Here is a 17296-nt window from a genome sequence, read left to right as displayed (position 1 = left end):
ATCTCTTCCCCCTCACTCCCGCTCCTAAATCTCGGGATGAGATTTCTTGTAGTGGAGGAGAATTGTGACGCCCGGATAATTAAGCTACAATAATCCTCAATTAATGATGCCATGTCACCACTGTTACTCTTGCTAAACCTCACTTGTTTCAAACACAGGTCAAATTCAAATTCCGAAAACAAGTCAAATTCTTATTTCTTCAAACTGTCAAGTAAAAATGTTCGATGGGTTGAAAATATTCACTAACTAATTGTCATGAATGGTTCAAAATCATTAGAGATATTTAATTTCCCTCGGAAATTAAAACAGTTCCAAATCAGCTTTTTCTTATACTTTTCCATTTGTGAAAAATCCAAATCAATTCAAACTCCTCCCAAACTTTTTGTGGTAGTGCCAATTATTGTAATGTATTTATGTGGCCAAGTTCCACATTTTTACAAAGACCAATTGGCAGCTCAAAATATCGCAAACATATTCTGCAACAGAGTAAAAAATATAAAAAGGGCCTAACTACTATGTGCTAATGGGCTCTAGTACCATTATGCAATTTGGCCCGTCTAACAACATTGGCCCAGCCCACACCTCATCCCCAACCTCGCTACAGGAGGCGGGGGGATCGTGGCGGCCATCCCATGGCGCCCCTGGTCCGTGGCGGCCATCCCCGCTCCCTCCCTGTGGTTAAGAGGACGCCCTCGTCCTCCTCCCTCCCTTGCCGAACCCTAGCGCACCCCTTCCCTTTCCCCTCGCCAGATCCGCCCACTCCCGAACGCCTCCGTCGCCGCTGTTGCCGTCGACCTCGCAGCCACCATCGCCCTCACGCCGAGCTGGGATGTCCCGCGGATCCGCCATCGTTTGCTTCCTCCTCCTCGTGCACGGAATCAAGCTAGGCCGGCCCCGAGCTCCGCCATCGACCTCGCATTCAACTCGGACCCGACGCCGTTCGTCTTTGATTCCGGTGTCGTCGAGCCCACTTAGCACCTCTACAGGCTCGCAGTGAGCTTCTCCTCCGATTCCCCCTATTTTTCCCCTTCGAATCCATCGTCGTAGACGCCGTCCCACGCGCGCGGCCGCTCACCATGGCCGGAACTCGTCTGCGTATGCTTGCTCATGTGCTCCTGCTGCTCGTGGTTGTGCTTCTATTGCTATTACCGTGTAGCTGTTGTTGGTGCTGCAGCCAGGTACTGCCGCTTGCCGCCGCCGCCGCCGGCTGCTCGCCGTGCAGCCGTCCTCCTAGCCCCGCCGTGGCCGGCGCCTGTTCACACGCCCCCGCTCGCCGCTATGTGCTGCCGGCTGCTGCTGCGTCCGTGCGCCGTGCGCGCCTGGAACCTTTTGCTAATGCTGCTTGCCGCCGCTGCTGCCCACCTCTGCTGGCACCAGGACCGTTTCGTGCGTGCGCGCCTTTGCCCGCGAGCTTGCTGCTACTGCTCTTCGCTGCTGCGTTGCTGCTGCGCTACGCTACCACTGTTCGTTGCTTACCTGCTGCTATACACTGAAGCTATTCATGGCCAAGTGCCTCAGTGTGGCGTGTGTGTGCGTGAGTTATGTGTGTGCGCCGTGTGTGTGCGTGAGTTGTGTGTATGGCTGGCTTTTGCCACAGCCATGTGTGGCCGGCCCTTTGCTAGCTTAGGAACCAATCCCCAGTTAAAACAAGCCTTTTTGTTAGACTAATTTATATTAGGCTTAGTTTTAGTTGGGCCTATGACAGCGGGCCCCACGCCCCTTTTTCTAAAAAATATAATTAAAAAAACAATTACTTAAATAATTAATTAATTTAATGAATCCTGTTAATTAACCTAACTTAATTAGTCTGATTAGTTAGCTAATTAACTGTTAACTAATTAAATAGACAATAACGATTGGGCCCTGCTGCCCCTTTGACCAGTCAACCCGGTTAGAGTTGACTGTTGACCCTGCCGATGTCATGATGACATCATGCTGATGCAATAACTCTATTTTAATTTTTAAAATAATTACAGAAATTGTTTTAAACTTCGAAAATTCATATAAAATATCCCGTAACTTAGATGAAAAAGTTTTATACATGAAAGTTGCTCAGAACGGCGAGACGAATCCAGATACGCAGCCCGCTCATCTGCCACGGATCCCTAGCATAGCGAACACGCAACTTTCCCCCTCCGGTTCATCTGTCCGAAAACGCAAAACACCGGGAATACTTTCCCGGATGTCTTCCCCCTTCACCGGTACCACTTCATACCGCGTTAGGGCACACCTAGCATCACGCTTTGACATGTCATGCATCGTCATGCATTTGTTTGCATTATATTTATTGTTTCTTCCCCCTCTTCTCTCGCTAGACACCGAGACCGACGCCGCTGCTACCCAGTACGACTACGGTGTTGACGACCCCTCTCTCTTGCCAGAGCAACCAGGCAAGCCCCCCCTTTGATCACCAGATATCGCCTACTCTTCTCTCTACTTATTGCATTAGAGTAGTGTAGCATGTTACTGCTTTTCGTTATCCTATCCTGATGCATAGCCTGTCCTTGCTACTACTGTTGTTACCTTTACCTACAATCCTAAATGCTTAGTATAGAATGCTAGTGTTCCATCAGTGGCCCTACACTCTTGTCCGTCTGCCATGCTATACTACTGGGCCGTGATCACTCGGGAGGTGATCACGGGCATATGATATATACTTATACCGTTACATTACTTATGATACTGTTCGGAGATGGGGGGCTGAAGGGGTAGGTGGCTCCATCCCGGTAGAGGTGGGCCTGGGTTCCCGACGGCCCCCGACTGTTACTTTGTGGCGGAGCGACAGGGCAGGTTGAGACCACCTAGGAGAGAGGTGGGCCTGGCCCTGGTCGGCGTTCGCGGATACTTAACACGCTTAACGAGATCTTGGTATTTGATCTGAGTCTGGCTACTAGCCTATACGCACTAACCATCTACGTGGGGACAGTTATGGGCACTCGACGTCGTGGTATCAGCCGAAGCCTTCGTGACGTTAGCGATTGAGTGGCGCGCGCCGGATTGGACCGTAAGCCTGCTCTTGTATTAAGGGGGCTAGTTCTTCTTCCGGCCGCGTTCGCAATGTGCAGGTGTGCAAAGGGCGATGGGCCCAGACCCCTGCGCTATAGGATTTAGACCAGCGTGCTGACCTCTCTGTTGTGTCTAGGTAGGGCTGCGACGTGTTGATCTTCCGAGGCCGGGCATGACCCAGAAAAGTGTGTCCGGCCAAATGGGATCGAGCGTGTTGGGTTATGTGGTGCACCCCTGCAAGGAAGTTAATCTATTCGAATAGCCATGATCTTCGGTAACAGGACGACTTGGAGTTGTACCTTGACCTTATGACAACTAGAACCAGATACTTAATAAAACACACCCTTCCAAGTGCCAGATACAGCCCGGTGGTCGCCCTCTAACAGGGCGACGAGGAGAGGATCGCCGGGTAGGGTTATGCTATGCGATGCTATTTGGAGGACTTCAGTCTACTCTCTTCTACATGCTGCAAGACGGAGGCTGCCAGAAGCGTAGTCTTCGACAGGATTAGCTATCCCCCTCTTATTCTGGCATTCTGCAGTTCAGTCCACCGATATGTCCTTTACACATATACCCATGCATATGTAGTGTAGCTCCTTGCTTGCGAGTACTTTGGATGAGTACTCACGGTTGCTTCTCCTTCTTTTCCCTCTATCCCTTCTACCTGGTTGTCGCAACCAGATGTTGGAGCCCAGGATCCAGACGCCACCGTCGACGACGACTCCTACTACACTGGAGGTGCCTACTACTATGTGCTGCCCACTGACGACGACCAGGAGTAGTTAGGAGGATCGCAGGCAGGAGGCCTATGCCTCTTTCTATCTGTATCCCAGTTTGTGCTAGCCCTCTTAAGGAAGACTTGTTTAACTTATGTCTGTACTCAGATATTGTTGCTTCCGCTGACTCGTCTATGATCGAGCTCTTGTATTCGAGCCTTCGAGGCCCCTGGCTTGTATTATGAAATTTGTATGACTTATTTTTATTTGTAGAGTTGTGTTGTGATATCTTCCCGTGAGTCCCTGATCTTGATCGTACATGTTTGCGTGTATGATTAGTGTACGATTGAATTGGGGGCGTCACACTAGGTGCGCCTCCTCTCTCTCCCCCCTTGGCCGCAACCCTAGATGGGTTTTGGGGCTGCCGCCACCCCTAGGGAGGGAACCCTAGATGGGGGCGCAGCCCCTCCCCTTCCCCTATATATACTTGAGGTATTGGGGGCTACAACATACGCGAGATCATCTCCCTCTTGGCGCAGCCCTACCTCTCTCCCTCCTCGTCTCTCGTAGTGCTTGGCGAAGCCCTGCTGGAGTTCCGCGCTCCTCCACCACCACCACGCCGTCGTGCTGCTGCTGGACGGAGTCTTCCCCAACCTCTCCTTCTCCCCTTGCTGGATCAAGGCGTAGGAGACGTCACCGAGCTGCACGTGTGTTGGACGCGGAGGCGCCGTGGTTCGGCGCTTAGATCGGAATCAACCGCGATCTGAATCGCTTCGAGTACGACTCCTTCATCTGCGTTCTTGCAACGCTTCCGCTTAGCGATCTACAAGGGTATGTAGATGCACTCTCCTTCCCCTCGTTGCTAGATTACTCCATAGATTGATCTTGGTGATGCGTAGAAAATTTTAAATTTCTGCTGCGATCCCCAACAGTGACATCATGAGCTAGGTTGACTACGATAAGAATTTCTCACCTGTAGCGATGCTTAAGTCCGTTGGAATCATGTTAGCATTGGCTGTATTTTTCGATTATGAAATCTGACAGATGGATGTCAAAACAAGTTTTCTTACCAGTTTTCGTAAGAAAAAGTTGTATGTGATACAATAAAAGGTTTTGTCGATCCTAAGGATGCTAAAAGGTATGCTGGCTCCAGCAATCCTTCTATGGACTAGAGCAAGCATCTCGGAGTCGGAATATATGCTTTGATGGAGTGATCAAAGCTTTTAGGTTTATACAATGTTTGCTAAAAACTTGTATTTACAAGAAAGTGAGTGGGAGCACTACAACATTTCTGATAAGTATATGTGGATGACATATTGTAGATCCGAAATGATGTAGAATTTCTGGAAAGCATAAACGGTTGTTTGAAGAGTGTTTTTCAAAGGAAGACCTGGATAAAGCTGCTTACAAATTGGGCATCAAGATCTATAGAGATAGATCAAGACGCCTGATGATACTTTCAAAGAACGCACACCTTAACATGTTTTTGAAGGAGTTCAAAATAGATCAGTCAAAGAAGGGCTTCTTACCTGAGTTGTAAGGTGTGAAGTTGAGTAAGACTCAAAGCTTGACCACGGCAGAAGAAAGAAGAAGGACGAAGGTCGTCCCCTATGCTCTTGTCATAGGCTCTATACGGTATGCCATGCTGAAGTACCGCAACTAATGTGTGCCTTGCCACATGTCTGGCAAGAGGGTACAAAGGTGATCTAGGAGTGGATCACCAGATAGCAGTCAAAATTATCCTTAGAGGAATAAGGAAATGTTTCTCGGTTATGGAGGTGATAAAGAGTTCGACATAAAGAGTTACGTCGATGCAAGCTTAACACCTATCCGGATAGCTCTGAGTAGAGATACCGGATACGTATAATGGAGCAATAATTTGGAATAGCTCCAAGTGGAACGTGGTAGCAGCATCTACGATATGACATAAAGTTTTGCGAAATACATAGGGATCTGAATATGGCAAGACCCGTTGACTACAACCTCTCTCACAAGCATAACATGATCAAACCCAGAACTCTTTGAGTGTTTATCACATAGTGATGTGAACTAGATCATTGAGTCTAGTAGACTCTTGGATGTTGGTCACATGGCGATGTGACCTGTGAGTGTTAATCACATGGCGATGTGAACTAGATTATTGACTCTAGTGCAAGTGGGAGACTGTTGGAAATATGCCCTAGAGGCAATAATAAATTAGTTATGATTATATCATATTTCATTGTTCATGATAATCGTTTATTATCCATGCTAGAATTGTATTGATAGGAAACTCAGATACATGTGTGGATAAATAGACAACACCATGTCCCTAGTAAGCCTCTAGTTGACTAGCTCGTTGATCAATAGATGGTTACGGTTTCCTGACCATGGACATTGGATGTCATTGATAACGGGATCACATCATTAGGAGAATGATGTGATGGACAAGACCCAATCCTAAGCCTAGCACAAGATCGTGTAGTTCGTTTGCTAAAGCTTTTCTAATGTCAAGTATCATTTCCTTAGACCATGAGATTGTGCAACTCCCGGATACCGTAGGAGTTCTTTGGGTGTGCCAAATGTCACAACATAACTGGGTGGCTATAAAGGTACACTACAGGTATCTCCGAAAGTGTCTGTTGGGTTGGCACGAATCGAGACTGGGATTTGTCACTCCGTGTAAACGGAGAGGTATCTCTGGGCCCACTCGGTAGGACATCATCATAATGTGCACAATGTGACCAAGGAGTTGATCACGAGATGATGTGTTACGGAATGAGTAAAGAGACTTGCCGGTAATGAGATTGAACAAGGTATCGGGATATCGACGATCGAATCTCGGGCAAGTACAATACCGCTGGACAAAGGGAATTGTATACGGGATTGATTAAATCCTTGACATCGTGGTTCATCCGATGAGATCATCATGGAGCATGTGGGAGCCAACATGGGTATCCAGATCCCGCTGTTGGTTATTGACCGGAGAGTTGTCTCGGCCATGTCTGCATGACTCCCGAACCCGTAGGGTCTACACACTTAAGGTTTGATGACGTTAGGGTTATAGGGAAAGTATGTACGCGGTTACCGAATGTTGTTCGGAGTCCCGGATGAGATCCCGGATGTCATGAGGAGTTCCGGAATGGTCCGGAGGTAAAGATTAATATATAGGAAGTATGGTTTTGGCCACCGGAAGTGTTCCGGGCATCACCGGTAGTGTACCGAGACCACCGGAGGGGTCCGGGGGTCCACCGGGAGGGGCCACCAGCCCCGGAGGCCTACATGGGCCAATAGTGGGAAGGGACCATCCCCTAGGTGGGCTGGGGTGCCTCCCACCAAGGCCCAAGGCGCCTCCTAGAGGGGAGGGGGGCAAACCCTAGGGCAGATGGGCCTTAAGGCCCACCCTAGGTGCGCCTCCTCTCTCTCCCCCCTTGGCCGCAACCCTAGATGGGTTTTGGGGCTGCCGCCACCCCTAGGGAGGGAACCCTAGATGGGGGCGCATCCCCTCCCCTTCCCCTATATATACTTGAGGTATTGGGGGCTGCAATATACGCGAGATCATCTCCCTCTTGGCGCAGCCCTACCTCTCTCCCTCCTCGTCTCTCGTAGTGCTTGGCGAAGCCCTGCTGGAGTTCCGCGCTCCTCCACCACCACCACGCCGTCGTGCTGCTGCTGGACGGAGTCTTCCCCAACCTCTCCTTCTCCCCTTGCTGGATCAAGGCGTAGGAGATGTCACCGGGCTGCACGTGTGTTGAACGCGGAGGCGTCGTGGTTCGGCGCTTAGATCGGAATCAACCGCGATCTGAATCGCTTTGAGTATGACTCCTTCATCCGCGTTCTTGCGACGCTTCCGCTTAGCGATCTACAAGGGTATGTAGATGCACTCTCCTTCCCCTCGTTGCTAGATTACTCCATAGATTGATCTTGGTGATGCGTAGAAAATTTTAAATTTCTGCTACGATCCCCAACATATGTGATATACATATTATTGATGTGTACCTTACCAGTACTCGTAGTAGCTCCTGAGTATTTGATACCGGTGCGGTTGCTCATATTTGTAACTCAAAAAAGGAGCTGCGGAATAAGCGGAGACTGGCGAAGGTGTTGGGGAACGTAGTAATTTCAAGAAATTTCCTACGCACACGCAAGATCATGGTGATGCATAGCAACGAGAGGGGAGAGTGTCATCTACGTACCCTTGCAGACCGACAGCGGAAGCGTTAGCACAACGCGGTTGATGTAGTCGTACGTCTTCACGGCCCGACCGATCAAGCACCGAAACTACGGCACCTCCGAGTTTTAGCACACATTCAGCTCGATGACGACCCCCGGACTCCGATCCAGCAAAGTGTCGGGGAAGAGTTCCGTCAGCACGACGGCGTGGTGACGATCTTGATGTACTACCGTCGCAGGGCTTCGCCTAAGCACCGCTACAATATTATCGAGGTCTATGGTGGAAGGGGGCACCGCACACGGCTAAGAATATGATCACCTGGATCAAGTTGTGTGTCTAGGGGTGCCCCCTGCCCCCGTATATAAAGGATCAAAGGGGGGGTGCGGCCGGCCAGGAGAGGGCGCGCCAGGAGGAGTCCTACTCCCTCCGGGAGTAGGATTCCCCCCCTTTCCTAGTTGGAATAGGATTCGGGAGGGAAAGAGGAGAGAGAGAAGGAAGGGGGGCGCCGGCCCCCTCACCTTATCCTATTCGGACTAGGGGGGAGGGGCGCGCGGCCCAGCCCTGGCCACCTCTCCTTTCTTCCACTAAAGCCCACTAAGGCCCATATACCTCCCGGGGGGTTCCGGTAACCTCCCGGTACTCCGGTAAAATCCCGATTTCATCCGGAACACTTCCGACATCCAAATATAGGCTTCCAATATATCAATCTTTATGTCTCGACCATTTCGAGACTCCTCATCATGTCCGTGATCACATCTGGGACTCCGAACAAACTTCGGTACATCAAAATGCATAAACTCATAATATAACTGTCATCAAAACCTTAAGCGTGCGGACCCTACGGGTTCGAGAACAATGTAGACATGACCAAGACACGTCTCCGGTCAATAACCAATAGCGGAACCTGGATGCTCATATTGGCTCCCACATATTCTACGAAGATCTTTATCGGTCAGACCGCATAACAACATACGTTGTTCCCTTTGTCATCGGTATGTTACTTGCCCGAGATTCGATCGTCGGTATCTTAATACCTAGTTTAATCTCGTTACCGGCAAGTCTCTTTACTCGTTCCGTAATACATCATCTCAAAACTAACTCATTAATTGCAATGCTTGCAAGGCTTATGTGATGTGCATTACCGAGAGGGCCCAGAGATACCTCTCCGACAATCGGAGTGACAAATCCTAATCTCGAAATACGCCAACCCAACATGTACCTTTGGAGACACCTGTAGAGCTCCTTTATAATCACCCAGTTACGTTGTGACGTTTGGTAGCACACAAAGTGTTCCTCCGGCAAACGGGAGTTGCATAATCTCATAGTCATAGGAACATGTATAAGTCATGAAGAAAGCAATAGCAACATACTAAACGATCGGGTGCTAAGCTAATGGAATGGGTCATGTCAATCACATAATTCTCCTAATTATGTGATCCCGTTAATCAAATAACAACTCTTTTGTTTGTGGTTAGGAAACATAACCATCTTCGATTAACGAGCTAGTCAAGTAGAGGCATACTAGCGACACTCTGTTTGTCTATGTATTCACACATGTATTATGTTTCCGGTTAATACAATTCTAGCATGAATAATAAACATTTATCATGATATAAGGAAATAAATAATAACTTTATTATTGCCTCTAGGGCATATTTCCTTCAGAAGGACGAGGTGACGATGCGCGTCGGGAATGGTTCCAAGGTCGATGTGATCGCCGTCGGCACGCTACCTCTACATTTACCTACGGGATTAGTTTTAAACCTCAATAATTGTTATTTAGTGCCAGCTTTGAGCATGAACATTGTATCAGGATCTCGTTTAATACGAGATGGCTACTCATTTAAATCCGAGAATAATGGTTGTTCTATTTATATGAGAGATATGTTTTATGGTCATGCCCCGCTGGTCAATGGTTTATTCTTATTTAATCTTGAACGTGATGTTACACATATTCATAGTGTGAATACCAAAAGATGTAAGGTTAATAATGATAGTCCCACATACTTGTGGCACTGCCGCCTTGGTCACATTGGTGTCAAACACATGAAGAAACTCCATGCAGATGGACTTTTGGAGTCTCTTGATTATGAATCATTTGACACGTGCGAACCATGCCTCATGGGCAAAATGACCAAGACTCCGTTCTCCGGAACAATGGAGCGAGCAACCAACTTATTGGAAATCATACATACTGATGTGTGCGGTCCAATGAGTGTTGAGGCTCGCGGTGGCTATCGTTATGTTCTCATCCTCACTGATGACTTGAGTAGATATGGGTATGTCTACTTAATGAAACACAAGTCTGAGACCTTTGAAAAGTTCAAGGAATTTCAGAGTGAGGTTGAGAATCAACGTGACAGGAAAATCAAGTTCTTGCGATCAGATCGTGGGGGAGAATATTTGAGTCACGAATTTGGCACGCACTTAAGGAAATGTGGAATAGTTTCACAACTCACGCCGCCTGGAACACCTCAGCGTAATGGTGTGTCCTAACATCGTAATCGCACTCTATTAGATATGGTGCGATCTATGATGTCTCTTACCGATCTATCGCTGTCATTTTGGGGCTATGCTTTAGAGACTGCCGCATTCACTTTAAATAGGGCTCCGTCGAAATCCGTTGAGATGACACTTAAGGTTATTGGGAGTCAACATGGGTATCCAGATCCCGCTGTTGGTTATTGGCCGGAGAGTTGTCTCGGTCATGTCTGCATGGTTCCCGAACCTATAGGGTCTACACACTTAAGGTTCGATGACGCTAGGGTTATTAGGAAGACTTGTATGTGATTACCGAATGTTGTTAGGAGTCCCGGATGAGATCCCGGACGTCACAAGGAGTTTCAGAATGGTCCGGACGTGAAGATTTATATGTAGGAAGTTGTCATACGGTCACCGGAAAGGTTCGGGGGCATATCGGTATTGTACCGGGGCCACCGGAGGGGTTCCGGGGGTCCACCGGGAGGGGCCACCTCTCTCGGAGGGCCTAATGGGCTGTAGAGGAAAGGGGAACCAACCCTACATGGGCTGGGCGCATCCCCCCTTGGGACCATGCGCCTAGGGTTGGGGGGGGGGAAACCCTAAGGGGGGCGCCCCCCTTGCTTGGGGTGGCAGCCCCCTCCCCTTGGCCGCCGCCCCCCTCTAGATCTCATCTAGAGGGGACCGGCCCCCTTCCTCCTTCCCCTATATATAGAGGGGTAAGGGGAGGGCTGCACACACACCATCCAAGGCGCAGCCCCTCCCCTCCCCAACACCTCTTCTCCTCTGTAAGAGCTTGGCGAAGCCCTGCCGGAGTACTGCTGCTTCACCACCACCACGCCGTCGTGCTGCTGTTGGAGCCGTCTTCCTCAACCTCTCCCTCCTCCTTGCTGGATCAAGGCGCGGGAGACGTCCTCGCTCCGTACGTGTGTTGAACGAGGAGGTGCCGTCCGTTCGGCGCTAGGATCTTCAGTGATTTGGATCACGACGAGTACGACTCCATCATCCCCGTTCTCTTGAACGCTTCCGCTCGCGATCTACAAGGGTATGTAGATGCACTCCTCTCCCTCTCGTTGCTAGATGACTCCATAGATTGATCTTGGTGATGCGTAGAAAATTTTAAATTTCTGCTACGATCCCCAACACTTGCTTGGGGTCGACCCAAGCTTTGTCGGTGGGCGTCCTCTGACGGCGACGAGACAAGTATGGGCAGGGAGAGAGAAAAGTGACGACACAAGGGTCCCCCCTCCCCGCGTTGCCTTGGTTGCCAACGCACGGGTGGCGTGTTTTTGTGTGTGCAAATTTGATGTGCAAAAGGCAGTTTATGTATAAACTCTCTCCGTCACTTTTTTTTGCAGCGTCAAATTGTCAGGGCCAAGAAAAAATGTTGGATTGATCTGCAGCATGGGGCAACTATCATACTTCAACATTGAGATGCGCATCGCCGTTCTTTTTTCGTGGGGTGGATTTGTATAATTTTTGTGACATAGTGCAACAACTTTGACAAGTTGCATGAACATTTTTTTTCAAATGGGACATTAATTTTGTGACATTCCTACCTTACTGTCTTATGCCATAAGATGTTGAATACATTTTTATTGATAAAGACGTGAAGTTGGGAGAAAACATGTCTTGTTTTTTAGGAAATAAAAAACTCTGAAAAAATAAAGAGGTACAAAAAAAAGTCCCACGCTCATGGAAGACCCCGCGATGGGAAGTCTACATAGTTTTTGGCCCAAAAAGAGAAGATTTTTCCTTTTGCGGATGGCCCAAAAAGAGAAGATGGTATACTCTGCATTGCTTCTAGCACTGTTCTTTTCTGGGTGTGGATTACGTATAATTTTTTATTTGCAACATGGGACAACTATCATACGTCAAACTTTAGACGCGTAGCACCGTTCTTTTTCGTGGGGTGGATTAGTATATTTCTTGTGACCTAGTGCAACAACTTTGACAAGTTGCATAAACATTTTTTTCTTTCAATTGGGACATTATTTTTGTGACAAGTGACATTCCTACCTTGCTGTCTTATGCCATAAGATGTTAAATACAATTTTTAAATTATCCTATTGATAAAGACGTGAAGTTAGGAGAAAACAAATCATGTTTTTCAGGACATAAAAAGCTCTGGAAAAATAAAGAGGTACAAAAAGAAAGTTAGATGGGAAGTCTACATAGTTTTTGGCCCAAAAAGAGAAGATTTTTTCTTTTTGCGGGCGGCCCAAAAAGAGAAGATGGTATACTCTGCATTTCTTCTAGCATTGTTCTTTTTTTGGGTGTGGATTACGTACAATTTTTGTGACAACTTTGACAAGTTGCATGAACATTATCCCCAAATGGAACATTGATTTTGAGATATTCCTACCTTATTGTGTTATGCCATATAAGATGTTAAATAATACTCTCTCCGTTTATTTTTATAAGGCTTCGTAGACGTTTCAGACAATGTGCAAAACAACTCAATTTCATTTATCTGAGACGACTTATAAAAGTGAATGGAGGGAGTGATTTAAAATTATCTTGGTTGAGAAAAATCGGAACAAAATAACCCCGTGTTTTAGGAAATTAAAAAAACTCTGTAAAAATAACAAGAAGATGGTTTACTCTGCAAAATAACATTTCTAACCGAATACAGAGAGAGAGAGAAAAAAATGCGTGGTCGGCAGGATTCGAACCTGCGCGGGCAAAGCCCACATGATTTCTAGTCATGCCCGATAACCACTCCGGCACGACCACTTTGATGTTATTTTGTGAACTTAAGTCATCCCTATCGTTCTTAGTTGATTATCCTAATATACGAATTCTTAATCTTCTTTCTGGTTGTTGTAACCAAAAGTCGTAACCGTGGAACCGCTCTGTATTATTTGTTGCGTCTTGCGTGCCACTTATATGGTTCCAGCTATAGCTTCCACGCTTCTGCATGACACCTACATCTTGCGTTTCCTAGTACTCCTACTCCAGTTGCATGCACACGCAGGAAGCTAGCCTCAAGCTTCGTCGAGCGATCGATTCCGACGCCCTGCCCGCGAAATCGCCGGCTTTAATCACGCCGCATGCTGCACCCTACCACGCTAACACGACAGACTAGTAGATCTGACCTCCCGACCCGTCGATCGATCAATCAACACTCCGTGGCTCGGAGACTCGCCAGCGTCCAATCTCCGAGTCACCGGGCCGGATCCGTCGAGATCCGCCAACAGCCATGACGAGAGGGACGCACACATGCGCTCGTCAAATCGGAGGGAAACCCGGGGGTGATGGATCAGAGTCCTGCCGGTGTCCGCGCGGCTCGCCGTCGGCGACGGCCTCGTCTGCTTTGTCGGGGGCCGTCTTGCCATACTGGTATGGTACCGCCGCGCGCCTGCGGACTGGTCTGTGAACTCATGCATGGAGAAGGGATGGCGGCAAGTCGGCAGAGCCGCGGAATGGGTCGCCCCCACGGCGCCGCGACGGTTTTCTTTGTCCTGTCGCCTCTGGCGGGGCTCGGCGGGGGGCCCGGCCCGGAACGGCGTCTTACGCCGGTGGCGGCCATGCTGCTAATCAGACGGGGCGTCAAGTACCTCGAAGTAAAATATACTGCATCGGCGATCAATGATTGGAGGAATGGAACTGTTGCCTGGGGGTCCTGCCCGATCTTGATGCGACGTGACGCATGAGATTGAGAGGTGCCCATGTTGGATTTAGCAGTACTACTATCTTTCAAGACTAGTAGGACTAGATTATCTTGTAGTACTAGTATACTGTAATATGCTTACTGATAATCCCACGCGACAGCCAACGTCTCTGCACTTGCACTTACATTAACAGTGGATATCAGCAGTGGCATGGGAGCACGGCACAGGAGGATGTCACAACAGGAGATGCTATTGCTGTGCCGCGCCATCAGGCCACTGTGGGTGCCCCCGTTGAACCGATGGTCTGATGCTCTCTAAGCCACCGTGATGTGAGCGACGCCCTGGAGGCCTGAGCACGACCGCGCACGGAAGATCGGCGACGACGAGGGCGTCCGGCCAACGCAAACCCTGCACATCCCCAGTTGTGAGAAGATTCGATCGTTGGTTCGAGCCATTATATCCTGTTCTTTCCAACGACCTCCTCCGTCGCGTACGACGACGCAGGCCGACCACGCGCGGATTTTGTATAGGGAATGTTGTTTTCCCCGAGCCGGGCCGGGCAGTTGCCACAGTCCGGCAACAGGCGCGCCACGACGTGTCCCGCGTCCACACCGTACCAACGCCACTCCCCGCTGCTCTGCCGCCCGCCCACGCTTCGTTGCTTTTCTCCACACGCCACGCCCGCCGGCGGACGCGTCCTGCCCATCCTCTGCCCTCTATCTCTCTTGCTCTCTCTCTCTCTCTCTGCCCGCGCGCGCTCTCTTTCGGACTCTAGCTCGTGCGCGATGGCATCGGCAGTAGGGGGCGGCATTGACGGAGCAGCAGCGGGGACGACCAAGAAGAAGAAGAGAATCTCCGACTGCCTCGTCGACAGCGACGGCGGAGACGAGGTGGCGGGGGAGGACGCCATGCCGCCCTCGCCGCCTTCCCCCGGCACGCCGCGGCTGCGCATCCCGATGTTCACCTGCGCGCGGCTCCGGTTCGTCAGGCTCGGCAGGAAAGGCGGCGGCGGGCGGAAGGATCAGGTCGCCGCCGAGAAGAGCGAGGCCGCGTCCACGGACTCCTCAGGTGCGTCTGCGTGCGCTCGTTGGTGCTCTCAGTCTACATGTCTAGTTACAGCTAGCCTCTGTTCGCTGAATCTCTGAGAACCACTTTGGCGTGCCATTGCATCGTCACGCGCGTACGTGCAGCAGCAGGATGGAAAGCGCCGAGCAGCGGCGCGTCGCCGACGGAAACTGCCGGCATGGGGCTGAGCCTGCTGTTCCTCCTCGCCAAGACATGCGTAGAGCTAAACAAGATGGCCGAGGTGCGCGCGGAGATGGAGGCGCTCCTGCGGGAGATGAGGGACCAGCTGGTGGTCAGGACGACGAAGGTCGGCACGACGACTGCTTCGCCGTGCCAGTGCCACGCTTCGTCCCGTACGCGCACGGACGGCCAAGACGCCGGCGCCACTTCTTCGTCTTCTCCCGAACCGGCGCGTCCTCGCCATTTCCGTCGTGATAAGCGCGCTGGACGGAAGCGGAGAGACGGGCCGTTCTACGCGCTGACAGGAAACCCGCTGTTCGACCTCGAGCGAGAACCGTGTGGCCGCGCTGCCGCCTCCTCTTCTGCCATGGAGACCGCGAGCGAGACGTCGTCTGAAGTGGAGGACCCATCGGGCTTCATGGCTGGGGAGCAGTTTCAGCTCAACTGCCGCACCGAGCAAGGAACACCCGAGGTTTGAATGATTGATTCCTCTCGCGAATACACTGAGCTCTGCACTTTTGCTCATGATGTTGCGTAGCAGTTAACTCAAGGCAAATAATTGCGTGTTGTGTTTCTTTGTGTTCGTCTGAATGCAGTCGTCGTCGGACGGGCAGTCGTTCATCGAGCTGGAGGGGGGGTTCGGAGCCGGAGCCGGTAGAGGCGGCTACAGTGCAAGGCGGTGGCGAGATTCAGAGGACGGACAGGGGGAGGAGGAGGAGGAGGAGGAGGGGCGCGGCGACGAGGGGGTGTCGGCGGTGGAGCTAGAGAGGCGGCTGCAGGAGCTCCTGCACCGGAGGAGCCGGGAGCGGATCGAGGAGCTGGAGGCGTCGCTGCGGCGCGCGGAGCGGAAGGTGATGGAGAAGGAGATGGAGGCGCGGCTGTGGAAGGACACCGCCAAGCTGGCGCTGCAGCCGGGCACGCGCGGCGGTACGGGGCAGTGATCAATATCGACCGTACGTACTACGTACCTCGTGCGACAGTGAGTAGTGAATCTCTGGTGCATTTCCGAATCTAGGCGAGAGCCCGAACGTGCTATGTACATGCTGCGCACGTGCACGGGTGAACGGGAAAAGCTTTAGGTCCAGTTGACGCCTGGCTGGCTGATGATGTATATACTTGGTGCTGGCGGGTATACTGCAGAAATACCTTTTAAAGAACTTTTTGTTTGGTTCAGCTAAGCGCTGATCAACAATTACTTTGTTAATACGTTAGCTCCTGTGACATAAAATGTGTATCACTACAGAAACGTTTGGTTTGCAATTGCAAGTCTTGTTATCATGTCTAAGAGCAACTCCAACGCGTCGACCCAAACGGACGGCACTTTCGTCCGTTTATTTGTCCGTTTGGATCGGTCGCCCGCTCGGTGTCCGCGTTTTTTAAGATTTGGATCGGCAGTGCGTCCGACGGCCGCGATCTATTTCGTGCCCGCACGCAAATTTTGAAAAAGGCCCGCAGCCATAGATCATGCCAGCGGCCATGTCGTCGCCCGAAGTTCATGTCGGCACCATGCCAGCGCCGGCATACAATGCCAGCTTCGAAAAAACACCACACAGTTTAGCTGGCGCACTTGCCAGCGGCCGACACATATGCCAGCACACAAAAAGGGATGGGAGTTCGACCACGTCATCGTGGCCGTGGTCATGCCAGCACACTTGCCGACATACAGAAAAGGATGGCACTCACCGCCATAGGTCACCCGTCGTCGAACTTGACCATGTCGGCCCGCGTCTTCTCGAACCACAACCTCTTCCTTGGCGACACGGTGTTGAGATCCACCTTCATGATCTCCACCCTCGTCATCATGCTAGTGAGAGCCACTTCTTTCACCTTGGTCTTGGCATTGGCGGCCTCGATCTCTAGCATCTTGACTTGCTTCTCCGCCTCCATCTCAAGCATCCTTGTTTGCTTCTCCGCCTCCATTTCAAGCCTCCTCCTTTGGATCTCCATGAAGGCGTTCATTTGTTCTTCCTTGTCTTGCCGGCGCTTCTCCTCCCTTGAGTCCTTCTAGGTCATCATGTCCTCCACGGTTGCGATCAAGGCATTCGATGCTGCATCCCACTTGTCCTCCTTCTTGGAGTTGGTCT

The 17296-nt window shown here is 50.5% G+C and overlaps 1 protein-coding gene and 1 non-coding gene across 3 annotated transcripts; one reads left to right on the top strand and one right to left on the bottom strand.

Annotated features, from left to right (window-relative positions):
• Positions 1-13007: 13007 nt before the first annotated feature.
• On the bottom strand, positions 13008-13089 carry TRNAS-AGA. Its single transcript has one exon. It is a non-coding gene; the product is annotated as a tRNA-Ser (tRNA).
• Positions 13090-14506: 1417 nt separating this feature from the next.
• LOC125514439 lies at positions 14507-16472 on the top strand. Of its 2 annotated transcripts, none has more exons than XM_048679771.1 (3): positions 14507-15035; positions 15161-15684; positions 15809-16472. In XM_048679771.1, exons 1-3 carry the CDS (start codon positions 14753-14755, stop codon positions 16151-16153), a joined length of 1152 nt encoding a protein of 383 aa, XP_048535728.1. In that variant the 5' UTR covers positions 14507-14752; the 3' UTR covers positions 16154-16472. The 2 variants fall into 2 exon arrangements, with proteins under 2 accessions (XP_048535728.1, XP_048535727.1); XM_048679770.1 differs by having other exon boundaries at positions 14508-15035; positions 15158-15684.
• Positions 16473-17296: the final 824 nt, after the last annotated feature.

Source organism: Triticum urartu, chromosome 6 (assembly GCF_003073215.2).
Source record: "Triticum urartu cultivar G1812 chromosome 6, Tu2.1, whole genome shotgun sequence".
In the NCBI taxonomy this organism is placed as follows: Eukaryota; Viridiplantae; Streptophyta; class Magnoliopsida; order Poales; family Poaceae; genus Triticum; species Triticum urartu.
The sequence above is the reverse complement of the archived record's forward strand: the minus strand, read 5'-3'. Positions and strand labels throughout refer to the sequence as shown.

What these genes read in the sequence shown, in the direction of transcription:
- LOC125514439 (XM_048679770.1), top strand. Translation starts at nt 14,753, where the DNA reads ATGGCATCGGCAGTAGGGGGCGGCATTGACGGAGCAGCAGCGGGGACG. An exon ending in CGCGTCCACGGACTCCTCAG is followed by an intron (nt 15,036 to 15,157) that starts GTGCGTCTGCGT and finishes GCGTACGTGCAG; the next exon opens with CAGCAGGATGGAAAGCGCCG. An exon ending in CCGAGCAAGGAACACCCGAG is followed by an intron (nt 15,685 to 15,808) that starts GTTTGAATGATT and finishes GTCTGAATGCAG; the next exon opens with TCGTCGTCGGACGGGCAGTC.